Source organism: Lissotriton helveticus, chromosome 12 (assembly GCF_964261635.1).
Source record: "Lissotriton helveticus chromosome 12, aLisHel1.1, whole genome shotgun sequence".
NCBI classification, from domain to species: Eukaryota; Metazoa; Chordata; class Amphibia; order Caudata; family Salamandridae; genus Lissotriton; species Lissotriton helveticus.
This window is the reverse complement of record NC_136073.1, coordinates 43,306,088-43,329,828: the sequence shown is the minus strand read 5'-3', so window position 1 is coordinate 43,329,828 and position 23,741 is coordinate 43,306,088. Positions and strand designations below refer to the sequence as shown.

Here is a 23,741-nt window from a genome sequence, read left to right as displayed (position 1 = left end):
AGCAGGGTGTCAATAACAGTTTATGCTGCGTTCCTTGTAAATAAGTGAGGAATTCAACTTGAGACTGTAGGCTGCTCAATACTATTTGTTCAAAATCTGCATTAAACCCCTCCCAACTCCTCCACCCTCCCCAGCCAATGGGCTTGTACCATACGCCTTTACATAAATACTGAAACAGGCCCCCACCTTGCAGCAATTGCGAGACCCATCAAAATTCTTTTCCATTTAAAAAATATACCTAAATTCGAGGATTCAAACAGTTACAATAAGAAAATGTTACAGTGCCTTTGACTAAGGAAATATTGCTGTCTTAAAAAAGCCAATATTCCCTTTTTTGCATATTGAAATGATTCTCAGCATTTGTTTTACAACTTACATACATACAATAATTTAGTAAAATGAGAATGACAAAGGTAGATACTTACTAAACTCAATGATTGGGTTCGGGTCTTTGCACGCCCGGTCCGCCGCGGCCCTGTCCACCATGGTCACAAAGCCGTAGCCCCGGGACTTAACCGGTCTACCGGTCGGTGATGACCACGGCCTCCTCGATGTCCCCGAACACCTCGAAGTACTTCCTGAGCGAGGCGTCGGTCGTGTGGTAGGGGAGGCCGCCAACAAAGATCTTGGTCATGGTGGTGTCCTTCTGCAGCGTGTGCATGGCGGCCGGTGGACTGTGCAACGGCAGGCGCTGGAGCAGCATGTGACAGGGGCTGTGGGCACCCGTGGGCGGCGGCGATGTGCGGAGGAAGAAGAGCTCCGAACGGGCAGGGCTGAAAACGGGAGCGGGAAGCAGTCCTCAGGCAGCGCGGGTCCCCATACGCCTGATGCACCGGCCTGCAACCAGGAAGTCAGGCAGGCCGGCGCGGCAACCGGAAACAGGAAGTAGGAGGGCGGGAGCCTACCCCACCTCCCAGGGAAGAGCCGTGATTGTGTGGAGCACCGGAGCAGGCAGGAGCCTACCCTGCGCCCATGTGCCGAAGGAGGGAGGAAGAGTCCTGCTGCCGGGCCCTGCAGCGGAGGAGAGCCGCCGCACCAAGGAAGCCGGTGAGTGGGTTGCTGAGCTGCGGGGGCAGGGGGCATGTGTGTGCGCGCGCGAGCATGCGGGGGGGGCCTGTGTATGTATGTGTGTGCGTGCGTGTGTGTATGTGTCTTGGAGTGCGTGTGTGTGTGACTGTGGAGGAGGGGGGGTGTGAGCGAGTGTGTCTGTATGCGCGTGCATGTGCACGGCGCGAGACAGAACGTGCGCGTTCGCGCACACAAATCCAGAGAAATGGCTCGTAACACCCTCTTGTCCTCCTTCCCCCGTAACAGACAACATTAGGTCTCCAGCTGGACACCTGCATCCTTTGGATGCAGTTTACCAGCTCGACCTAAAAACTACAGTCCTGGAAGGTTGCAGAAAGGACAGGGTTGGTCTCACAAGTAGCAGCTTCCAATCACAGACAAGCATTGAAAATGCAATACGTCTTGCCTTTGATTAAGAAGTTAAAGCCATTTGCTTTGCTAATGGTATTGTATAGCAAAGCAAATGGCTAACTTAATGAAAGGAGAGACCTATTGCATTTTAAATATTGCCATATTCTTGTTTTGCCACGGGACTCCTTACTGCTGGTACTGCACTGTATAATGTAATAGGTTTTAAAATGCCAATAAAGTAATCCGGCATAAAATACAAAAGGAACTTGCCTTTTGATTTAGAAAAACACACTGTGATGTATTTTCTTCTTATTTTAATATCAGAGTATTGACATAGCTCTCAACCTGTCAGTGGAGCCGTAGGCCCTCAGACACTGCAATGCCACTGTAGCTTTTAAGTGAAAACCTGAGATCTACAAGTGAAACTACTTGCTTTTTGTCTAAAAAAAAAAAAAAAAAAGTTTAACAATTATGCATTCCTCCACTGATACTCTATACTGGCAATGAGATGTCAAACTACTAAGTACACTGAAACCCATATCAAATCGGGAAGAACCTGATCCGGTCCCTACCGAGCGCTGCAATCACAGATGGGAATCCTAACAGAGCAAATATTTTGATTCTTCCTTCGGAGGTCGACAAAACAAGTACTATTACCTGGGCCAACAATCATGTTTACTAAGTGCAAAGAGGCATACGGTATGTGGAGTCCAGTATATAAAACACGCATTATTTGTATAGTTCTGTGGTGCCTTGGCTTAATTTCTGCTCGGCCAACCATAAACACAGTTTTCAAACCAGTTGCTTTTGGCACGCCAAGGGCACGCCGGTGTCTACATGGCAGCAAGGAGGCCCGAGCGATCCTTCAGCAGGGCAGCTCAGAGCATCACCTGCATTTATTTACTGGTCAGTTTTACAAATGAAGGCCTACAATGGGGTGATTGCTTCCCTGCTTGTATGTGGGAATGATCTACCTCCAGGTACAAGATGGCAAACAACCAAATTCGGTAAATAACCACTGTGCAGAGGTACACAGTGTGCATCGCACCCTCAAAGTAAACCAACAAGCGAGTGTGAGAGAGTGTTAAAGTGAGGGCGGGAGATAGAGAGATGTTGTGAGAGGGTGAGTGGGTGTGAGAGGGTGAGTGAGTGAGAGAGAGAGTGAGAGAGTGGGTGTGAGAGGTTGAGTGAGAGAGAGGGTGTGAGAGGTTGAGTGAATGAGAGAGGGTGTGAGAAAGTGGGAGAGAGAGGGAGTGGGAAAGAGAAAACAAGTGTGAGTGAGAGGAGAGTGAGAGAGGGGGACAGAAAGAGTGAGTGTGAGAAAGTGAGAGTGAGTGGAAGAGAGAGTATGAGTGAGTGGAAGAGAATGAGAGAGAGAGTATTAAGAGAGTAAGTGAGATTAAGAGAGTAAGTGAGAGAAAGAGGGTGCGTGGGAGACAGTGAGTGAGGTGTGTGAGCGAGAGAGGGGGTGAGGGAAAGAGAGGGGGTCAGTGGGAGTGAGTGTGTGTAAGTGTGAAAGAGTGAGAGGGGACTGGGAGAGAAGAGTGTGAGGGAGAGAGTAGATAGAGAGCGAGTGAGTGAGGGAAAGAGTGAGTGAGTGTCAGAGTAGGCGAAAAAGTGAGAAAGTGAGTGGGAGAGTGATCGAGAGAGGGTGAGTGAGCAAGAGGGAGAGATGGTGTTATAAAGTGAGAGTGAAAGAGTGTCAAAGAGACAGAGCGAGTGAGAGAGTGGGAGCGAGTGAGGGAGCGAGAGTGGGTGATAGCGAGAGAGATGGAGAGAGTGTTGAAAAAGTGAGAGTGTTAAAGTGAGAGAGTAAGTGGGAGAGAGAGAGGGTGAGTGGGAGAATGAGAAAGTGGGAGAGTGAGAAAGTGTGAGAGGGTATGTGTGAGAGAGAGGGAGTGAGTGAGAGAGGGAGTGAGTGAGAGAGGGGGTGAATGAGCAAGAGGGAGTGAGAAAGTGGCAAAGAGTAAGAGAGTGTGAAAGGCGAGTGGGAGAGAGTGGACTAGAGTGAATGAGCGAGAGTGAATGAGCGAGAGAGTGAATGAGCGAGAGAGTGAATGAGCGAGAGAGTGAATGAGCGAGAGAGTGAATGAGCGAGAGAGTGGGAGAGGCACTGTGTGTGTGTGTGTGTGTGTGTGTGAGAGAGAGAGAGAGAGAGGTGGGGCGGGGGGAGACTGACGATATAAAATAAACTCTGTCCTATGGAGTACTGGATGTAATGTGATATTTCAGGGTAGGAAATAACAATAGCTCTCACCCACATAAAGGCCTGCTAGAATTCCCACAACTGCTGCATTATACCAGAAATAGGTGGTCTAGAACTCTTCCTCCCCTATGATACACCCATAGCAAAAAAAACACAAAGTAGCTCCCTGCCCCCATCTCCGATACCCTTCTATCGGACGTCCCCCTGAAAATGAACGCAACAATAGTGATTAGAAACCAAAGAATGGCAGTAAAGCGCCATGAAAACAATTTCTTAGTATTTTTTTATTACTGTGCCCCCCTCTCCGACACCCGCATACCAGATACCCTTCTATCAGAAATCACCCTGAAACTGAACGCAACAATCTGCCCCGCTAGCGCCAAGAGACCAATGAATTAGTGAAGGCACGCTACCGAAATGCTTGGCTGGCCGATGGGTGCTTCCTAAACCCTCAAGGCCCCTTGGTGCTCCACGGCTAGGCGGGGAGCCTGCGCGATGACCCGGGTGAAAGATGCCAGTGGCTCCCCACTCTTCTTTCGGGGCTGCAGCAGGCCTTGCTCGTCCATGGAAAGGCAATTTCAGAGTTTTTTCACATACAATATCCTATGTTAGTGGTCTCCATGGTACCTTATGGGTACTATGAAACCGGGAACAGTAAAAAAAGGAAAATGCAACTTACCAGTATGCATCTGTTCTTGGCATGTAGAGCTGCAGAGTTACACACTATGCATAGATGGCCACCTAGTGTTGGGCCCGTATGTTTGCAGTTTGTTTTGTTGTAGAAAAGTCTTTGGAAGTCACGGGATAGGTGACTCCTCCTTTGGATGATACTGCGCATGGGCATCGGCTCCATCCCCAGATTGGTTTTCGCAATTAAGGAAGTGATGGAGCTGTACAAGAGGTATTGATGTCCATGGGATTTGTATCTAATTAAGATAATACTGGAACAGATAAAGGTAGCCGGGGAGGCGAGTGGGCGTGTGTAACTCTGCAGCTCTAGATGCCAAGGACAGATGCATACTGGTTAGTAGCATTTTCCGTTCGAGGCATATGAGCTGCAGATTACACACTATGCATAGATTGTATAGCAGTACCCACACCTAGCTGCGACCACCAGGATCTGTTGCAGTTGTTTGAAACAGTGTTTTTAGTACAGCCTGGCCCACAGTGGCTTGTTGTTTAGTTTGACATCTACACAGTAATGCTTTGTGAATGTGTGCGGTTTAAGCCATGTAGCTGCTTTGCATATGTCATCTAGGGGAATGTTCCCTAAGAATGCCATTGAAGCCCCTATCTTCCTGGTAGAATGGGCTTTTGGTGGGATTGTTAATGTACGTTTGGCTTTGTGGTAGCATATTTGTATGCATTTAACAATCCATCTAGCGATCCCTGATTTTGATATGGGGTTGCATTTATGTGGCGGTAAAAAAAGACACAAAAAGTGTTTTGTTTTACGAAAAGTTTGTGTCCTTTCGATATAGTACAGTAATGCTCTTTTGACATCTAAGTTGTGTAGAGCTCTTTCTGCGACTGTTTGAGGCTGCGAGAAGAATACAGGCAGCTCAACTGATTGATTTAGATGGAATGGCGAAATGACTTTAGGAAGGAATTTAGGATTAATACGAAGAACCACTTTGTTATGATACATTTGCAGAAAGGGTTCTTGAATGGTAAATGCTTGTAGTTCACTAACCCTTCTGAGAGAAGTAATAGCTACTAGGAAAGCTACTTTCCAGGTTAGGAATTGAAATTCACATTTATGGAATGGTTCAAAGGGGGGTCCCATTAATCTTGCGAGAACAGTGTTTAAGTTCCACACTGGTGCAGGTGGCGTTCTGGGAGGAATTATCCCTTTGAGTCCTTCCATGAAAGCCTTTATAGCTGGTACTCTAAAAAGAGATAGTTGTTGTCTATTTTGTAAGTATGCTGCAATGGCAGCGAGGTGTAGTCTGATAGTTGTATAGGCTAAGTTACACTTTTGAAGGTGTAATAGGCATCCTATGATGTGTTGAATAGACACGTCTAAAGGATTTATTTAGTTGTTTTGGCAGTATATGACAAACCATTTCCACTTCGCAGCATAACATGCTCTAGTAGTGGGAAGTCTAGCTTCTTTGATAACGTTCATACATTTTGGAGGAAGGTTGAGGTAACCAAATTCTTTGACCTCAGGAGCCAGATCGCTAGGTTGAGCTGAGCTGGGTCCGGGTGTCTGATCTCTCCATGGTACTAGGTTAATAGGCGTGGAGATAGGTTTAGTTTTTGGTGTGGTACTACAGACATCTGCAACAGCGTGGTGTACCACGGTTGTCTGACCCAAATTGGAGTGCCTAGAATGAGCGTCAGGGAATGTTGCTGTAGTTTACGTACCACTAACGGAAATAGTGAGAGGAGGAAAACATACGCAAATAGTTTTGCCCAGTTCATCCATATCGCATTGCCTTTGGACAATGGGTGTGGGTATCTGGCGGCAAAGTTTGGGCATTTTACGTTTTCGTGGGTGGCGAAGAGGTCTATCTGAGGTTGCCCATACATTTGTAAGAACGGATGAAGAACTTGCGGAGGAAGTGCCCACTCGTGGATCTGCTGTGTTTGTCGACTTAGCAGATCTGCCATAGTGTTTTGTACTCCTGGGACGTGTTGGGCTAAGAGGAAGATCTTTAGTGGTATAGCCCATCTCCATATCTGCTGTGCTAACAGATAGCTGCAGAGAGTGTGTTCCCCCTTGTTTGTTTATGTAGTACATAGTTGTCATATTGTCTGTGCGGACTAAGACGGCTTTGCCTGAGACCGGAGTTTGAAAAGCTTTTAGGGCTAGAAAGACTGCTAGCAACTCCAAGTGATTGATGTGGAGTAACTTTTGTTGCGGTGTCCACCTGCCTTGAATGGTGTGATGCAGTAGGTGAGCTCCCCTGCCGGAGAACGATACGTCCGCTGTCATGACTATTTGAGGAACTGGCTCTAGAAAAGGTCGCCCTTTGGAAAGGTTTTTGGTGTTCTACCATTGCAGAGAAAGAACGATGAGTCCGACCGTCTACCAACACTAGGTCTGTTAGTTGACCTTGAGCCTGGTTCCATTGGCGTGCTAGGCACTCTTGAAGAGGACGCATTTGCAGTCTTGCGTGAGGTACTACAAATATGCAAGATGCCATAATTCCTATGAGCTGCATGAACACTCGAGCTGGTAGCGAGTGTTGCGGTTTGAATTTTGTTGGGAGAGTTTTTACACTTGTTATCCTGGCTGGAGAGGGATAAGCTAGTGTTAGTTGGGTGTTTATTGTAGCGCCGAGATACTGTTGTATGTGCGAGGGTTGCAGATGCGATTTGGTGTGATTTACTGTGAATCCCAAGTCGTGAAGCAGTTTAATAGTAGCACGAGTGTGTTGTACACACTGGCTGTATGAACTGGCTTTTATGAGCCAGTCGTTTAGATATACATGAATGCACACGTTACTACTTGTGTAACGATATATCTGTAAGAGACATTAGTTGGTGATAGATTCCTTACCTTAGAATATCCCTAGGCGTCAGACTGGATCCGGAATTTTTTTGCGTAGCAATACCCATGCGCGTCGGTAGGCGTCGTCCGCGGCTCAGGGTCCGTCGTCATAGGCGCCGTGATAACGTCGGAGTACTTAGACGCCGCCTCCGCGTGCTGACGTCAGTTCTTATACACAGCTTTTCCGCATCAGAAACGCAGAGCCATCATAAAAACCAACACTGGTGTCATGAAACTAGGGCCCTGAAAGGGGATGACCTTAACCCTAGATATCGGTTCGCAGAACGGGGAGGATGGGTGGGTCGGTAAGGAATCTATCACCAACTAATGTCTCTTACAGATATATCGTTACACAAGTAGTAACTTGTGCATCTGAAAGAGACACGTTAGTGATAGATTCCTTACCTTAGAATAGATACCCCAGCAATACCAACCCTGGTGGTGGGTCTGCAAACTAATCATCACACCAGAAAGTCCTGGAGGACGGAACGGCCAAAGAAGCCATCCCTCCGGACTTGGCTGTCCAGGCAGTAGTGTCTTGCGAACGTGTGCAGCAAGGCCCACGTAGCTGCCTGACAAATGTCCTGCAAGGGGACTCCCCGGCCTAGGGCAGTAGTAGTTGCCGTGGCCCGAGTGGAATGGGCCCTCAGCCCAACAGGAGGTTCCTTTTTAGCCAAGGAGTAGCATGACTGGATGCACAACACGATCCACCGAGAGATGGTCCGTTTGTGCACGGCCCGTCCCTTCTTAGCGCCCACGTAACCAACAAAGAGTTGGTCATACACCCGGAACTGACGTGTGCGATCCAGATAGAATGAGAGCGCACGTTTTGCGTCCAGACGGTGGAGCCTCTCTTCCTCTTTCGTGGGATGCGGAGGCAGAAAGAAGTTGGGCAAGGTGATGGACTGCCCGATGTGGAAGGCTGTGAGTACCTTGGGCAGGAAAGAGGGTCTTGTCCGCAACACAACCTTGTCCGGATGGACAGAACCGAATGGAGGTTTGGAAGAAAGAGCCTGGAGCTCACTCACTCTCCTGGCAGAGGTGATGGCAACCAGGAAAGCAGTCTTTAGAGTAAGAAGGCGGAGAGGACAGTTATGAAGTGGCTCAAAGGGAGCGCACATCGGATAAGTAAGTACAAGGTTCAAGTCCCACTGGGGCATCACGAATGGTACAGGAGAGAACATGTGTGTGATGCCCTTCAAAAACCTATTTACAATTGGGGACTTGAACAAAGAAGGCTGATCAGGTAGCCTCAAGAAGGCGGAAAGGGCAGAAAGGTAGCCCTTGATAGTGCCCAGAGCAGAGCCCTGCTGGGCAAGAGAAAGTAGGAAGAGGAGAACCTCAGAAAGGGGTGCAGAGAGAGGATCCACAGCCTTTGCTGTGCACAATGCCTCAAATTTGTTCCACCTGCAGGCGTATACCGATTTTGTGGAGGGACGCCTGGCTGCCAGAATTACGTTACAGACCTCAGGAGGCAAGTCAAATGGCCTCAACTGCCGCCGCTCAATCTCCAAGAATGGAGGTGGAGAGTGGACAGGTTCGGGTGGAGGACCGTCCCCTGCTGCTGCGACAGAAGGTCCTCCTGAAGAGGCAGACGAACCGGGGGATCGACTGACATGCTGAGTAGCTTGGGATACCAGTATCTTCGTGCCCAGTCCGGAGCCACAAGGATGACTTGGGCCCGGTCGCGCTTGATCTTCAGCACTCTGGGCAGAAGTGGTATAGGCGGAAAGGCGTACAATAGACCGCAGCTCCACTCGCGACGAAAAGCGTCTCCGAGCGAGTGCCGCCTTGGAAATTCCAACACGCAGAACTGATGACATTGCGCGTTCTCTTCTGTGGCAAATAGATCTAACCAAGGCTCTCCCCACTGCTGGAAGAGGCCTTGTGCCACATCAGAGTTCAGACGCCATTCGTGATCCATCATGCACCGACGGCTGAGTTAGTCCGCCCTGGCGTTCAGAGAACCTGCCAGGTGTTGGACCACCAGGGTCACGCCCTGATGTTCCAGCCACTGCCAGAGGAGCAGAGCCTCCTGGCATAGGGTCCACGACCCCACCCCGCCCTGTTTGTTGCAGTACCACATGGCGGTGGTGTTGTCCGTGAACACCTGCACTACACTCCCACGGACAGAGGGGAGGAATGCCTTTAGTGCAAGTCGGATCGCCCGCAGCTCCAGAAGGTTGATGTGGAGCTGGGACTCCGCCGAAGACCAGAGGCCTCTGACCTCGCCTCTCCCATGTGGCCTCCCCAGCCCTGGAGGGACGCATCCGTCACAACTACGTGCTCCGGCTGGGGTAGGGAGAGGGATCTGCCGGTGACCCAATTGCAGTCCATGAGCCACCACTGCAACTGTCTTGCAGTGCCCTCCGAGATCAAGACATGGTTGGACAAGTTGCCCTGATGCTGGGCCCACTGAAACTTCAGGTCCCACTGCAGAGCCCGCATGGAGGCCATCAGCCCCAGAAGCCGCAGCATCAACCTCACCGAGGCCCGGGATAAAGGCTGAAAGATCGGAATCAGAGCCTGAATATCCCGAACCCGCTATTCGGGAGGATAAACCCGAAACTGCGCAGAGTCTAGAACCGCACCGATGAAGAGGAGCTTCTGAGAGGGACATAGGTGTGACTTTGGCACAATAATGGAGAACCCCAGCTGGAGCAGGAGGTCGGTCGTAGTCTGGAGGTGGCTGACTACTGTCTGGGGCGAGCCCGCCTTCAACAACCAGTCGTCGAGGTAGGGGGAAGACTGAAACCCCTAACCTGCGCAGATGAGCTGCGACCACCGCCATCACTTTCGTGAACACCCGTGGGGCGCTGGTAAGGCCTAAGGGGAGCACGGTAAACTAAGTGCTCGTGGCCTTCCGTGAACCGCAGGTAACGCCGGTGGGCCGGCAGGACGGGGATGTGAAAATAAGCGTCCTGCAAGTCCAACGCTACCATCCAGTCTCCTGGATCCAGGGCAGCTAAGACCTGAGCCAGTGTCAGCATTTTGAACTTCTCCTTCCGGAGGAGGCCGTTGAAGTTCCGCAGATCCATAGGGCGTAGGCCCCCTTTGCCCTTCTTGGGTACCAGAAAGTAGTGGGAGTAACAACCACACCCTACTTCTGGTCCAGGAATGCGCTTGATGGCCCCCTTGGCCAAGAGGGCCGTAACTTCCTCCTGCAGAAGTTACAAATGATCCCCGACACGTGGTGGTACTGCGGTGGCATGGCTGGAGGGGTCGCCTCGAAGAGGAGGGAGTAGCCCCTTCGGACGATTTGCAGCACCCACCTGTCTGATGTGACAGTGCGCCAGTGGAGGTGGTGATGGCGAACCCTGCCCCCCCACTGGCGTCACATGTGCCTGAAAGCTCTGACTAGGAGGGTTTCGACGCGGACGCTGCAGGGGCAGGTGTTGACTGGCCTCGCCGTTGTCCCCGACCGCCACCACGGCGGTTACCACGTCCGCCACTGCGCTGAACGTTAGTTTGCGGCCTGTGGCTGGCAGCACGTGTGGGGGCGCCCCTTCCTTGGCCACGTAAGGGGCGAAAAGCAGCCGTTTACTGGCACGGGGCCGAGAGGCCCAAGGACTTGGCCGTAGCCCTAGAGTCCTTAAAGCGCTCAAGCGCATGGTCTGCCTTGTTGCCAAAGAGGCGACGGCCATCGAACGGCATGTCCATAAGTGTGTTTTGGACATCGGCCGAGAAATTGGCAGACCTCAACCAGGCGTGACGACGAATTGCCACCGTCGTTACCATGGCTCTGCCTAGAGAGTCAGTAGTGTCCAGCCCACACCGGATGGAATAACGTGCTGCATCCCATCCCGGCCCTCCACAAGGGCCTGGCCGAGTTTAGCCCGGACCTCTACTCGGCATTCTGGCAGCACGGCCGCGACCGTGTCCCACCGAGAGTAAGTGTAGCGGCCCAAGAGGCACGTGGTATTGACTCACCGCAATCCCAAACTCAGGGAGGAGAACACCACCTTCCCGTAATTCTCGTACCTCTTGGATTCCCGGTCGGGGGAACCGACGGAATGCGATCTGGGAATTGGAGGCCTGGATAACCAGGCTCTCGGCGGTGGGGTGGGTAGACAGAAAGCAAGGGTCGCCGTGAGCCGGGCGTTGGCGCCTGGCCACGTTCCTATCCACAGGCTGCCCTGTGGCGGGCCTGGACCAAGTGCCCAAAAGAACGTCTGACAAGGCCTCATTAAATGGCAGCAGAGGCTCGGCCGAGCTTGACTGCAGTTTATGGGCCTCAGTGAGGAGGTTAGTCCTCACGGCCGCGACGGGGAGATCAAGGCCCAAGGCCTTGGCCACCCTCATCAGCACCACGCTATAAGCAGCCCCCTCCTCCGAAGCCACGGTAGGAAGGGAGACAAAACCAGTGTCGGGCGAAGTGTCCAGACCACTGGCCACCCCAAGCTCTCCTGTCCAGTCCTCAGAAGACTGACACTCACGTGCCAGAGGGTCCTCAGACCCCTCCCAATCCTCCTCGACACCCATCGCCTGGTACTCAGGCTCAAAAGATGGGATCGGGTCATAGAAATAAAAATCTCCCATCGGCGTCGAGAGTGGCGCGAGCGGCGCCTCTCCGGCACCGGACCCCAATCGAGGGCGGGACCAGGGATGACGTCGTCCTGGGACAGTGCCGGGGGCGACACCCGTGGGGCCGACGCCGGTGAGGTCGACCGGCGGCGACCCGGATCCGGAACCGGACCCAGTGGGGCCCTGCGGTGTTGGGACCGAAGTCGCCGACGGCGCCGGGGCCGAAGCACCCGGCCCGCGTGGGGACCCAGTCGGAGCAGCTTGGCCCGAAGGGGCCGCGGAACCAGACGGAGGAGCGAGCGACCTCATGGCCATGAGGAAGTCTGCAATCTCCTCCGGCGCAGCGTCCTGCCCATGGACCGGCGGGTATGGAGCTGGTCGCGACACCTGCGGCTCCAGCGGAGCCTCGAGGGCGGTGTCGCCCGAACCCCCAGCCGCGTCGCGCGAGCGTCGGGGGGAGTCAGAAGAGCGATGGTGCCTCTTCGACTTCGTGTGCCTCTTACCTGAAGACTTCGAGCCCGAAGACCGATGACTGCTCCCAGAACTGTGGTGGCTCCGGCCCCGCAACCGGTCCCTCTACCTCCTCTCAGACCAGGACCTGTAGCGGCGCGGGGCAGACTGCCGAAGCTCGAGTCGTTTACGGGACCGCTCCCGTCTAGCTTTAGGCGTCAGGGCCCGGCAGTCGGAGCAGGACTTGTCGTCGTGGTCCAGGCCTAAATATTGCAGGCACCGCCGATGGGGGTCGGTAACCGACATCAGTGGGTTGCAGTCAGCGCATGGCTTGAACCCGGGCATCCCTATCGGCACCGTCAGAGTCCAGTAGACTTCGAAAGTAGATCAAAAAGGATCTTAAAAGGTTAGTCAAAAAGTGACTAGGGTACAACTTCTTCCGGATCTGCGCTAGCTGGCGCGGAAAAAAGAAAAACTGACGTCAGCATGCGGAGGCAGCGAAGTACTCAGACGACGTCATCACGGAGCCTACGACGCACGCGGACGACGCCTACCGACGCGCATGGGTCCTACTACGCAAAAAAATTCCTCCTGGGGATATTCTAAGGTAAGGAATCGATCACCAACGTGTCTTTCAGATATGTTGTCTTAAGTGTGCTGCTACTACTGCTAGTCATTTTGTAAACACCCTTGGCGCTGCTGTGACTCCGAATGGGAGCACTTTTAACTGGTAGTGCTGCCCGTCTAGCACAAATCTGAGATATTTTCTGTGCGCTGTGTGGATGGGAATATGGAAGTAGGCATCCTTGAGATCTAGGATGACAAAGAAGTTGTTTAGTACCAGAAGTGGAAGGACTTGTTGGAGTGCGACTATGTGGAAATGATCCGACTGTATGTAAATATTTAGAGGTCTGAGGTCTAGGATGGGTCTTAGAGATCCATCCTTCTTTGGTATTAGGAAATATAGGGAGTATACTCCTTTGTTTTTCTGATGCTCTGGAACTATTTCTATTGCATTTTTTTGCAGGAGGGATATTACCTCCTGTCTGAGCAGCGTTAAATATTCTTGTGACATTGGACGCTGCTTGGGTGGTATGTTTGGGAGGGGTGGATGTTAGTTCTAGACAGTAACCTGATTGAATTATTTGGAGCACCCACCTGTCTGATGTGATGTTTTCCCAGGCTGGCAGGTATTGTTGAAGTCTTCCCCCGACAAGAGTGGAATGGGACAGGGGGAAGGGGAAGGGAATCATTGGGCATGGGTTGAGGCAGAGTGGGAGTTATTTTTACCTCTGCCTTTGTTATTGTTACTGAAGGAGAGAAGGGTCTGCAATCCTATGGTCACCCCAGATTTTTGCTTTTTGCTTCACTGGTTTACGACTTTCCCTGGCTGTGGGCCTGCTAATCAGACCCACAGCCTAGCTGTTCTCTCTCTAAATTGACAACCATGTACTTTAGGTGCATTTACCAATTGGTATTGGGACCCCTTATCAGCCCCTGTACAGTGTACCTTAGGTACCCAGGGCATAGGTGAACCCAAGGCCTACCAGGGGCTGCAGCATGTATTATGCCACCCCTGGCTGGCCATCTAAACAGACACAACTGGCTGGTAAGACAGCTGGGGCAAGGTGGTGTAATCACCCTTTGCTGTAGATATAGTATACCTATATCTAACCCCAAAATGGACACATATACTCCTATCAGTCACTCCTATGGCAGGCCTTATCAATCCTGAAGGCAGAGTGCTTGGAATTATGTGAGATGGTGCTCTAGCATGAGCTGAGCCGGTCTACAGCTTTCGGAACCAAGTCCTTTAGCTGTTTCCATGATAACGCTATACCATATACTCTTAAGTGCATTATAATCCTCGCGGTTATTGCTAACTTTGGTATAGCATTATCAAAACATGTCGAGTAAGGTGTCATACCAATTGGAATACTACCCCCTCGCCAGTTCTGGCGACGGGGGTAGCATTCCACCCTTTTAGAGGGACACGACGTGTGTAACTGTGAACCCCGGTTAAAGGTAAACGAAGCCTCAGCATCACAAAATGGATGCTGCCACCACAGACAGAAGTCTGACCTCCTGCTGCTTGGAGTCCTTCCAGCGAGGGAGGCCTGGACAAAGGGTTTCCTGCCTTGGGAGGTGCTAGCACCACCCCAGACAGGATTTTGTGTATTGAGGTAGGGAGGGCTGAAAGGAATGAGACATGCCTGGAGCACACAAGGTGCCCTGTGCATACCCCGGTTCAAACCAGTTGCTGGGTGTTGGAAAGTGGGTTATTGGTAGGGGCAAATGTAGGTCTGCCACTGGCAATAAGGCCACTAACACATGATAGGACTCAGCATAGGTCTTACAAAATTATTCCTTTGCTCAACCCTTGGTAACGTGGCTGCGAGCAGACAGGCTTAACTTCAAAGACAGGTATGTAAAGCATTTAAAAACACAATTTCAGTAAATAATTAAGACACAGCACAAAATAAAAATCCAACACCAATTTATAAAAATAGGTAATATTTTTATCTTTTAAATGACACCAAAACGAAAATAATCCACTGTAGCGAACCTGATATATGAATATTTAAAGATTAGTCACTTTCTAGTGCTTAGAAACCAACAGCACCCCTTTAAGTCTTTTTGTTTGCTCTGTCAGGGACACACCTTTATAAATTGTTCTGAAGAATTCTCACCACTGTAGTGGGCCGCCTTCTTCAGCAAGCGGGGTCCAGTTAGAACACCTTCCTGGCGTTCTGCTTGCAGGTCCCAAAGTATCCAACACACAATCCAAGGTTGTGGAATCTCCAAGAGGGTCCTTGAAAGTGTGAAACTTCAATGCTGCAATCCACTTGAACAAAACCCTTACAAATCCACTGTACTCCAGGCTTGGAATTCTTTGTGGGGCTGTCCAGGTGAGCTCTGTTAACCTGTAGCTTGCAGGGAGTTTCCACTCTTGAGTCTTTTGGCAGCAAGGTAATCCACAGGGCTGTAGTTTCAGAGGGTGCAGTCTTCATAGGTCATGCCTTAGAGTTCCTTGCACACAGCAAAATCTTCAGCAGGGCACTTCTTGCTTCATTCAGTTTCAAGCAGCAGATCTGGAGGGCTCTGCCCCTCTCAGATACTTATTCAAAATTATCTGGGTCAAGCACCAGGTCACTGCTGACCAATGAGAGCAGGGCAACTCCTCCTAGTTATGACCACATCCTGTGGAGTGTGTCATTAGTTTGTCCCAGAATGCATCATCCTTCCAAATCCATAATGGCTGATTTTCCAGCAAGGAGGTAAGAGCTGGCTAAACACCCCCCCCTGGGATATCTCATTTCCATGGACCATCCCAGTAACATCTGCAAATTCCTTTCTTAAGCCTAGTCCCGACTCTGGCTCACAACTGTCATTGTGGACTAAAACCCAGGCCTCCCCTCTTGCCTTTGAAGAGCGTAGTTTACGACGCCACCTCCTGGCCTGGAATTCCTATAGAACAGATCACTGCCCTCCCAGCAGCCTGGCTAATGCACTTAAATCTGACCAATCAGGGCAGACCAATGAAAGGCTGAATTTGGACTTACAAACAAGAAAGTCTCATAACTTATTGTATGTACACTTTAGGAGAAATTCAACAATATAATATTGTTGGATTTACTACGACCATTCTGGGAAGTCTTTGAATGGTCCGGCTAGTCCTCTCCTATCAATATTTATTAATCAATCACTTCCTACCATGTTAACCTATGGGCCATGTGGTTTGCAATGGGGAAAATGACTTGCACCACTTTTGTAGCACCAGGGCTTATAAAAACCATATTTTATAAGTATTTCCCAAATTTCTACCGGACCCCCACCCCCTGTGCAACTAGGGGAGACTTCAGGGGTTCTGAATCTGCAGAAATATTGCAGATCACCCTTACCCAATTCTTCCAGCATCAAAATCGAATTTGAGCACCTCTAAGACAATGTGGGGAGTGAAATGTAAAATTTCACTTTACCCAGGCTTCTAAAAATTCATTTTATAAGGGTGCACCTTATAGATAACAGACCCCCCCATCCCTGGGATACCTAGGGGTCCCTAATATGCAAAAACATGGTAGGTTTTTAATTTTTAAGGGCCCCTACCCTCAAAGTCGAGTTTGGGCACAATTTAAGGTTTAAAAGCTGTCCTGGCCACCAGTGCAGCTTTTAAACTGACCTCAGGCTTCAGCACTGCACACATGCTGATGCAGAGAATCTGCTGGCCTCTAAACTGCCATGCCCCATGATACTGGAGACTTCTAGGTAGTTTCAATCCCCTGCCCTATTACATACTAGGGGCTTAGGTGGTAGGTCATGCCAACTACAGGGGTACCCCACCATACTATAGTGTACCCTAGTGTATGTTGGGTGTCTTAACTGTGTTCTAATGTGTTCCTTTTAGCTTGGCACGGGCCCTGGGCCTGGTTAAACAGAGCCCAGGGTCAGTCAGAGTCGGTTACCACCAGTTCCAGTCAGCAAAAAGTTGGGGGGTGCCCAGGGCACAGGATGACTTTGCAACACTGGGGCACTCCAGCCCCAGCTCTGGCGCGAAACCGGACAAAGGATAGGGGGTGTAACTACCCCCCTTCCTGGTCCCACCCATGGGAGGGACCTAGTCAGTAGTACAGCCCCCTTTAGCAGGATAAAGGTAGGAGCTGGTCCCATTCCAAGTTCGATTATCCTGAACAACTCTACAAAGAAGAAACTCTGGACTTCGACGTTCTGCTCCAAAGAAGACTGAAGAATCTCCCTTGTGGTCAAGGAGTGTCCACCCTGCAACTGCAGGCACCATCAAGCGTCCTAGCGGTTCACTTGGTCGTCCTTCCTGCCGGAACCAGACCTCAGAGCCCGACGAGACCCGGATTCCCAGACCTCTCCGACCTCTACCCAAATCTGCAGCACAGCTGAGGCCCGTGGGTGCGGCGAGACACGTGGGACCGGCCATCTTGAAGAAACTGCACTTCGCTTCCAGCACGACTTCAGAGGCATCCACGAGTAAGTGCTTTGGGGATTGAGAAGCCCCAGCCCCGAGCAGCTCCTGCACCGAAGACCAGCCCTCCAGCATCCACGAGATCTGCGTGGGGCCCTTTTGCTTGGTTGCTGCTCGACGCGTTGTCTGGTCACTGTCTGGCTGGCTAGGTGGCCTCCTAGACGACGATCCACGAAATCTACACCGCTGGTCTGGTTGCTCCAGACTGGCCCTTGCTCCCTTCCAAAAGGCCTGTTGACTCCAAATCCGGATCAGACACCGCCGACAGCGAGAGCCTGCGTGGGACAGCTCGTGCTTCCATCCTGGTCGTCGAAGACAACTCCTGGTCCACGTGGCTGCAGAGTCAAGCGTCCACTCTTCACCTGATCGCGACGACAGCACCTGGTTCCTTCCTGGTTCCACACCGGTCACTGGCTAGTGACTTTGAACACTGTCCCCTCTGCTTTCAGGTCCTCTTCATCCTCGATCCACCCTTGGATCGCACCGGACATCTTCCTCCTGGTCGCCTGCAGCATCTTTCTTCAAGGCTCCATTGACTTCAACGCGGAAACCCGACACTTTCACACCTATGCACCCGCAGCCCGTGGGTGAGGTAACAAGAGCATTTCAGTGCTCATAGGTAGATTGACTCTCCTAGTGTCCAGATATCCAGTCGTTTTAGTCTTAACTAGTTGGAACTGTCTGTTACTTACCTTTTCGTAATTTGTTCTGCCCTCTGACTTTGTTCCGCATCTCGCGTGTGAGTTCACACTCTGCACACGCGTCCCGTGGGCCTCCTGCTACTTACCTAAGGTTAGGGTAGTGTAGTCCCAGCGATCCTACAGCCTCTGGGCATCTTCATTTCCTCTATCGATTTCCTTATACCATTTACTTAGTATATGGTTTGCCGTGCCCCTAGGGAACCATTGTAATTTGTGCGGCTTACTGTATTTTTCTTAAGAGTCTTGTCAAGTGCTTAGCCCTCTGATCTCAAAGAGTTCAGAGGTGTTTGGTATTAATAAATATCTTGTTTATTTTTATAACAACCTGTGTGGTGTCCTTTCACCTGGTATTCAAGGGGTTATATGTGGTAAAACAGCTGGCTTCACATGCCAAAAGAGTTTAGCCTAAGACTGCTTTGTCCATGCTACCATTAGGATAGCTGGTCTATAAGGTTGACTTACAACCAATCACTATAAGGGTTGTTTGGACTGATACAAGGTGATCACTTGAACTAGTGAGCATCATATCAGGCCAACTTCTCAGTTCCCCCTGTAACCACCCCTTTGGGAGCCCTTTCTGTAAGAGGGCTGTGTAGGGGCTTTGTATGAGGTAAAAGGTGTGTCTCAAGAGTATCCCCTGGTGGCACCTCGATAGGATGAGCGTTGAAATGAACGTCAGAGCCTGCGACTGCAGGGCTCCCATAGATTTGGTGGTATCTGTATCCTTTTTCATTTTTTCAAGTGATACATCTACGTTAGGTACGAATAGGTGTTGCTCATCAAAGGGTTGATTAAGAATGGCACTTTGTACTTCAGGCTTGAACCCTGATATGCGTAGCCAGGCATGTCTACGTAATAAAACCCTGGTGTTAACTGTCCCAGAGGCAGTATCTGCTGCGTCAAGTGCATACCGAATAGTGGTGTTTGTAATGTTTTTCCCCTCTTGGATGAGCTCATTTGCTCTATCCTTGTATTTATCAGGGAGGTGCCTCATTAATGATTCTAATTCATCATAATGTGCCCTGTCATATCTGGCTAATAATGCCTGTGTATTGGCAATATGCCACATGTTTGCTGCTTGAGACGCCGTTCTTTTCTTTGATGCGTCATGTAGCTTAGACTCTTTATCTGGTGGTGGAGCTTCCCCTGATGTTTGTGAGTTTGCTCTCTTGCGTGCATTGGAAACTACAAGTGAGTCTAGCGGTATTGGACCTTTAATATATGCTGGGTCCGATGGGGCAGCTTTATATTTTTTCTCTATACGAGGGTTAATGACCAGAGTTCTGACTGGGTCCTTGAAGACTTCAGGAGCATGCCTAATCACTCCTTTAAGCATTGCTAAAATGGATGAGGACCGTTGTGCATTATCAAAGGTATCCATTATGAAGTCTTCATCGACAGGGTCTATGTGCAGGTCTACCCAATGATATTGCGCAGCTCTGTGAATTATTTGATTGAAACCCATGGTGTCTTCTAGTGGGGAAGGCCTTGAGGGGTTATATGTCATCCAGAGGGACATCTGGGGTGGTATAATCATCCGACGGGCAGGTGATCCTGTAGGAGTAGCTGGATCAGGTATGTTACACCCCCCCACCCCCCCATATCATCAGAGCTATCATCCCGGTTGTCATCGTCTGGTATGATAAGAGGATGCTGGGGAATGTTGTGGTATGGGAGGATGTGGTGATGGTACAGGTGAAAGGGAAGGGGAAGGCAGTCTTAAGGGAGAGGTAGCCATGTCCTTCTTTGAATGCGGAGCTGGTGTGTCCAGTGGTCGCTTTTTTGAAGCCAAAATTAGCTGTCCAGTGATTGGATCTTTAGCTAGAGTCTTTTGAGCAGGGTCTGGATAAAGTAAGTCCTCTGCAGGAGGCCGATCTTTTGGTGCGGAGGAAGGATGGCACCGAAGCGGTTTGTTTTGGTTTTTTTGGCAGTCTTTAACCGGAGAAGCAGGAGTCTTTTTCAGCTCCGAAGTTTATTTCGGTTCCGAGGATTTTTTCGGCATTTTTTTTGGATACAATGGTTTTTTCGGATCCGGTGGTTTTTTCAAATCCGAAGCGGGTTTGCTTGGTTCCGACCTGGGTTTCGGTGCCGAAGGAGTAGTGGTATGTTTGGGCACCGATGGTTTGGATGTTGGCGTAGCCGGTGAAGTTGTCTTTTTCAGTGCCGGTAAATGTGCGCCGGCACCGTGCGAAGGCCGACTCGAGCCCGAGTCGCCTGAAGGCTTAATTAGCTTCTTAGCCGGGCCCGAAGGTGGGGCAGTAGAAGCAGTGTGCACCCAAGCCCGAGGGCGAGTGTGACCGGGAGCCTTCTTTGGGTGTGCCGAGGAAGGGTCAGGCTCAACGGTCTTACTTACGACCCGCTGTGCTGGAGTGATGTCCTCGACTTCGGAGTCTTCTGCTTCGGAAATGCTGTAGACGTAGTGTTGTTCTGGAACGTTGACGCCTTTTTCAAAGTGGTCGTCCAGAATCGAAGCTGAAGATCGAGCCATTGTTCTCCTCGCTCTTCGGTCCCGGATAGTCTTTTTGGAACGGAAAGAGGCACAAGCGGAACAGTCTTTGGCCTCGTGCTCCGGGGAGAGGCAAAGGTTACACACTTCATGAAGGTCGGTGTGGGGAAACTTCGACCCACATTGAGGACACTTTTTAAATGGCGTCCTTTCCATGAGCTGGAGTCGAGGCCTAGTTAGGCCCGAAGGCCGTCAACGACGACCGGATTCGAAGTTTTCGGTGTTGAAGAGTAGCGTCAACTGGAAACTTTATTTCTGTAAGCTGGTGAAGATTGTGCGCCGAAGGAAATCGGTTCCAACACGGAGCGCTGGAAACACATCCGAGCCCGGTGGCGGAAAAAAATAATCTGCGGATGGAGCCGATGCCCATGCGCAGTATCATCCAAAGGAGGAGTCACCTTTCCTGTGACTTCCAAAGACTTTTCTACAACAAAACAAACTGCAAACATACAGACCAAACACTAGGTGGCCATCTATGCATAGTGTGTAATCTGCAGCTCATATGCCTCGAACATATATTTATAGTGCATAGAAACCAAAGAATGGCAGTAAAGCACCATGAAAGGAATATGCTACTTACCAGTATGCATCTGTTCTTGGCATGTAGGGCTGCTGACATTTATATCTGTGCATAGATCGCCGCCTAGTGTTGGGTCCGGATGATTGCACATTGTTGTACTGGAAGAGTCTTCGAAGTATCACGAGATAGGTGGCTCCTCCCTTGGACTACAGTGCGCATGGGCATCCTCTCCATCTTCAGATTGTTTTTCGCCATTGTGGCAGAGATGGAGTGTAATACAGTAAGTGATGACCATGCCTGAGAATGATTCAGAGTGCTACAGCTGCGACAGGCACCGGGGAGGAGGGCGGGCGATATAAATGTCAGCAGCCCTACATGCCAAGAACAGATGCATACTGGTAAGTAGCATATTCCGTTCGAGGCATGCGGGCTGCTTAATTTATATCTGTGCATAGAATAAATAGCAGTATCCTCCTTAGCGGCGGTTGCCCGTGCCAGTTGCAGCAGTCTGAAAAAGAGTTCTGAGAACAGCCTGACCTACAGCAGCTTGCTGTTTGGAGTGTACATCCACGCAGTAGTGTTTGGTGAATGTGTGTATGATGTTCCATATGGCTGCTCTACATATATCCTCTAGAGGAATGTTACCTAGGAAAGCCATGGATGCCCCTAACTTGCGTGTGGAATGCGCTCTTGGGGGAACTGTTCATGTGCGTTTAGCTTTCTGATAACAGATTTGTATGCACTTAACAATCCATCTGGCTATACCCGACTTGGAAATGGGGTTGCCTTTGTGTTGTGGAGAGAAGGCAACAAACAGTTGCTTAGTTTTCCTGAAATCCTTCGTCCTGTCTATGTAATACAGGAGAGCTCTTTTAACATCTAGTGTGTGCAGTGCTCCGTCTGCCACCGAGTCTGGATTTGGGAAGAAAAGGGGCAGTTCTATGGTTTGGTTACTGTGGAACTGCGACACGACCTTAGGCATGAATTTTGGGTTGGTACGCAGCACCACCCGATTAGCATGAATTTGTATGAATGGCTCTTGAATAGTTAGGGCTTGAAGCTCACTAACTCTCCTTAGCGATGTGATTGCCACTAGAAAAGCCACTTTCCATGTCAGAAACTGTATCGCACAAGAGTGAAGAGGTTCAAAGGGTGGTCCCATTAGTCTGGTGAGAACTATGTTCAGATTCCAGACAGGTGAAGGAGGGTGTCTGAGAGGAATCACTCTTTTGAGTCCTTCCATAAAAGCTTTAATGGCTGGCACTCTAAAAAGAGAAAGATGCTGCCCGTTTTGAAGATAAGCTGCCAATGCGGCCAAATGTATCCTAATGGAACTTTATGCCAGATTGCATCTGTATAGGTACAACAAATAACAATGTTTTGTGTGGATGCATCTAGCGGATTTATGTCATTATTAGAACAGTAAATGACAAATCGCTTCCATTTGGCCGCATAGCATGCCCTGGTTGTAGGTCTTCTTGTCTCCTTGATGATGTTCATACAGTCAGGGGGCAGGTTGAGGTATCCAAACTCTATGACCTCAGGAGCCATATTGCAAGGCTCAACTGTTGCAGATCTGGGTGCTGAATGTCTCCACGTTTCTGAGTGAGGAGACTGGGCTTGAGTCGCAGCCGTTGGTGAGGCACCACTGAAAGTTCTAGGAACGTGGTGTACCACGCTTGCCGTGCCCACATTGGTGCAACTAGGATGAGCGTCATGGAGTGCTGCCGCAGTTTGCATGCCACTAGCGGTATGAGCGGTGCTGGAGGAAAAGCGTACGCAAATCTGCCTGACCAGTTCATCCATATCGCATTGCCCTGAGACTGCGGGTGTGGGAACCTGGCGGCGAAGGTTTGGCATTTTGCGTTTTCCTTTGTGGCGAATAGGTCTATCTCTGGATGACCCCACTGCTGTAAATATGGTTGGAGCACTGAGGGGTGTATTTCCCACTCGTGCATTTGGTGGCTGTGCCTGCTGAGCAGGTCCGCCATCTGGTTGTCTTTGCCTGGGAGATGTTCCGCCATGAGGAACATGTTCCTTTGAATGGCCCACTTCCACATGCTCTGGGCTAGATGAGAACAATTGTGGAGAGTGCATGCCTCCCTGCTTCTGGATGTAATACATGGCAGTCATGTTGTCCGTCCGGATCAGCACGACTTTGTTGCACAGATGCAGTCTGAAGGCCTTCATTGCCATGAAGATTGCCATGAGCTCCAATAGGTTGATATGCATCTTTCGCTGCTGCGCTGTCCATAGTCCCTGCACTGTATAATGGAGGACATGCGCTCCCCAACCCTGGAGAGAGGAGTCCGTTGTCAGCACTATCTGTGGTACAGGCTCTTGGAACGGTCGTCCCCTGCAAAGGTTTTGTGTTCTCCACCAATGCAGAGAGTTGTATGCACGACCGGTCACCAACACTAGGTCTTTCAGATGTCCTTGAGCCTGGTTCCACTGTCGTGCTAAGCACTCCTGAAGCGGACGCATGTGTAGCCTTGCGTGAGGGACTATAAAGATGCAGGAGGCCATCATACCTATTAGCTGCATGAACACCTGCTCCTGGGAGCGAGTGTTGGGGCCTGAATTTTTTAATGAGCTATTGCATGCTGTTGACTCTGGCAGAGTTTGGGTGCGCTGTCGCTGTCAGAGTGTTGATTGTCGCACCCAGGTACTGTTGTACACGTGCGGGTTGAAGGTGTGATTTTGGTTAATTTAGTGAAAATCCTAGACTGTGTAGGAGGTGAATTGTGCGGGACATGTGGCTGGCACATTGCTGGGCTGACTTTGCCTGAACAAGCCAGTCGTCCAGATAAGGATAGACATGGATGTGTTGTCTCCGAAGATGCGCCGCCACTGTCGCTAAGCACTTGGTGAACACCCTGGGGGCAGTAGTGACCCCGAAAGGCAGGACCTTGAACTGGTAATG

General features: G+C 50.4%; 2 protein-coding genes across 2 annotated transcripts in view; both read right to left on the bottom strand.

Annotated features, from left to right (window-relative positions):
- GIGYF1 (GRB10 interacting GYF protein 1) overlaps positions 1 to 23,741 on the bottom strand; it is a 1,662,840-nt gene that overhangs the window by 216,110 nt on the left and 1,422,989 nt on the right. The window lies entirely within an intron of this gene.
- On the bottom strand, positions 521 to 19,329 carry LOC144799223 (uncharacterized). The gene is made up of 2 exons (XM_078670492.1): positions 18,440 to 19,329; positions 521 to 773 (listed from the first exon to the last, which is right to left on the bottom strand). Exons 1-2 carry the CDS (start codon positions 19,327 to 19,329, stop codon positions 521 to 523), a joined length of 1,143 nt encoding a protein of 380 aa, XP_078526618.1.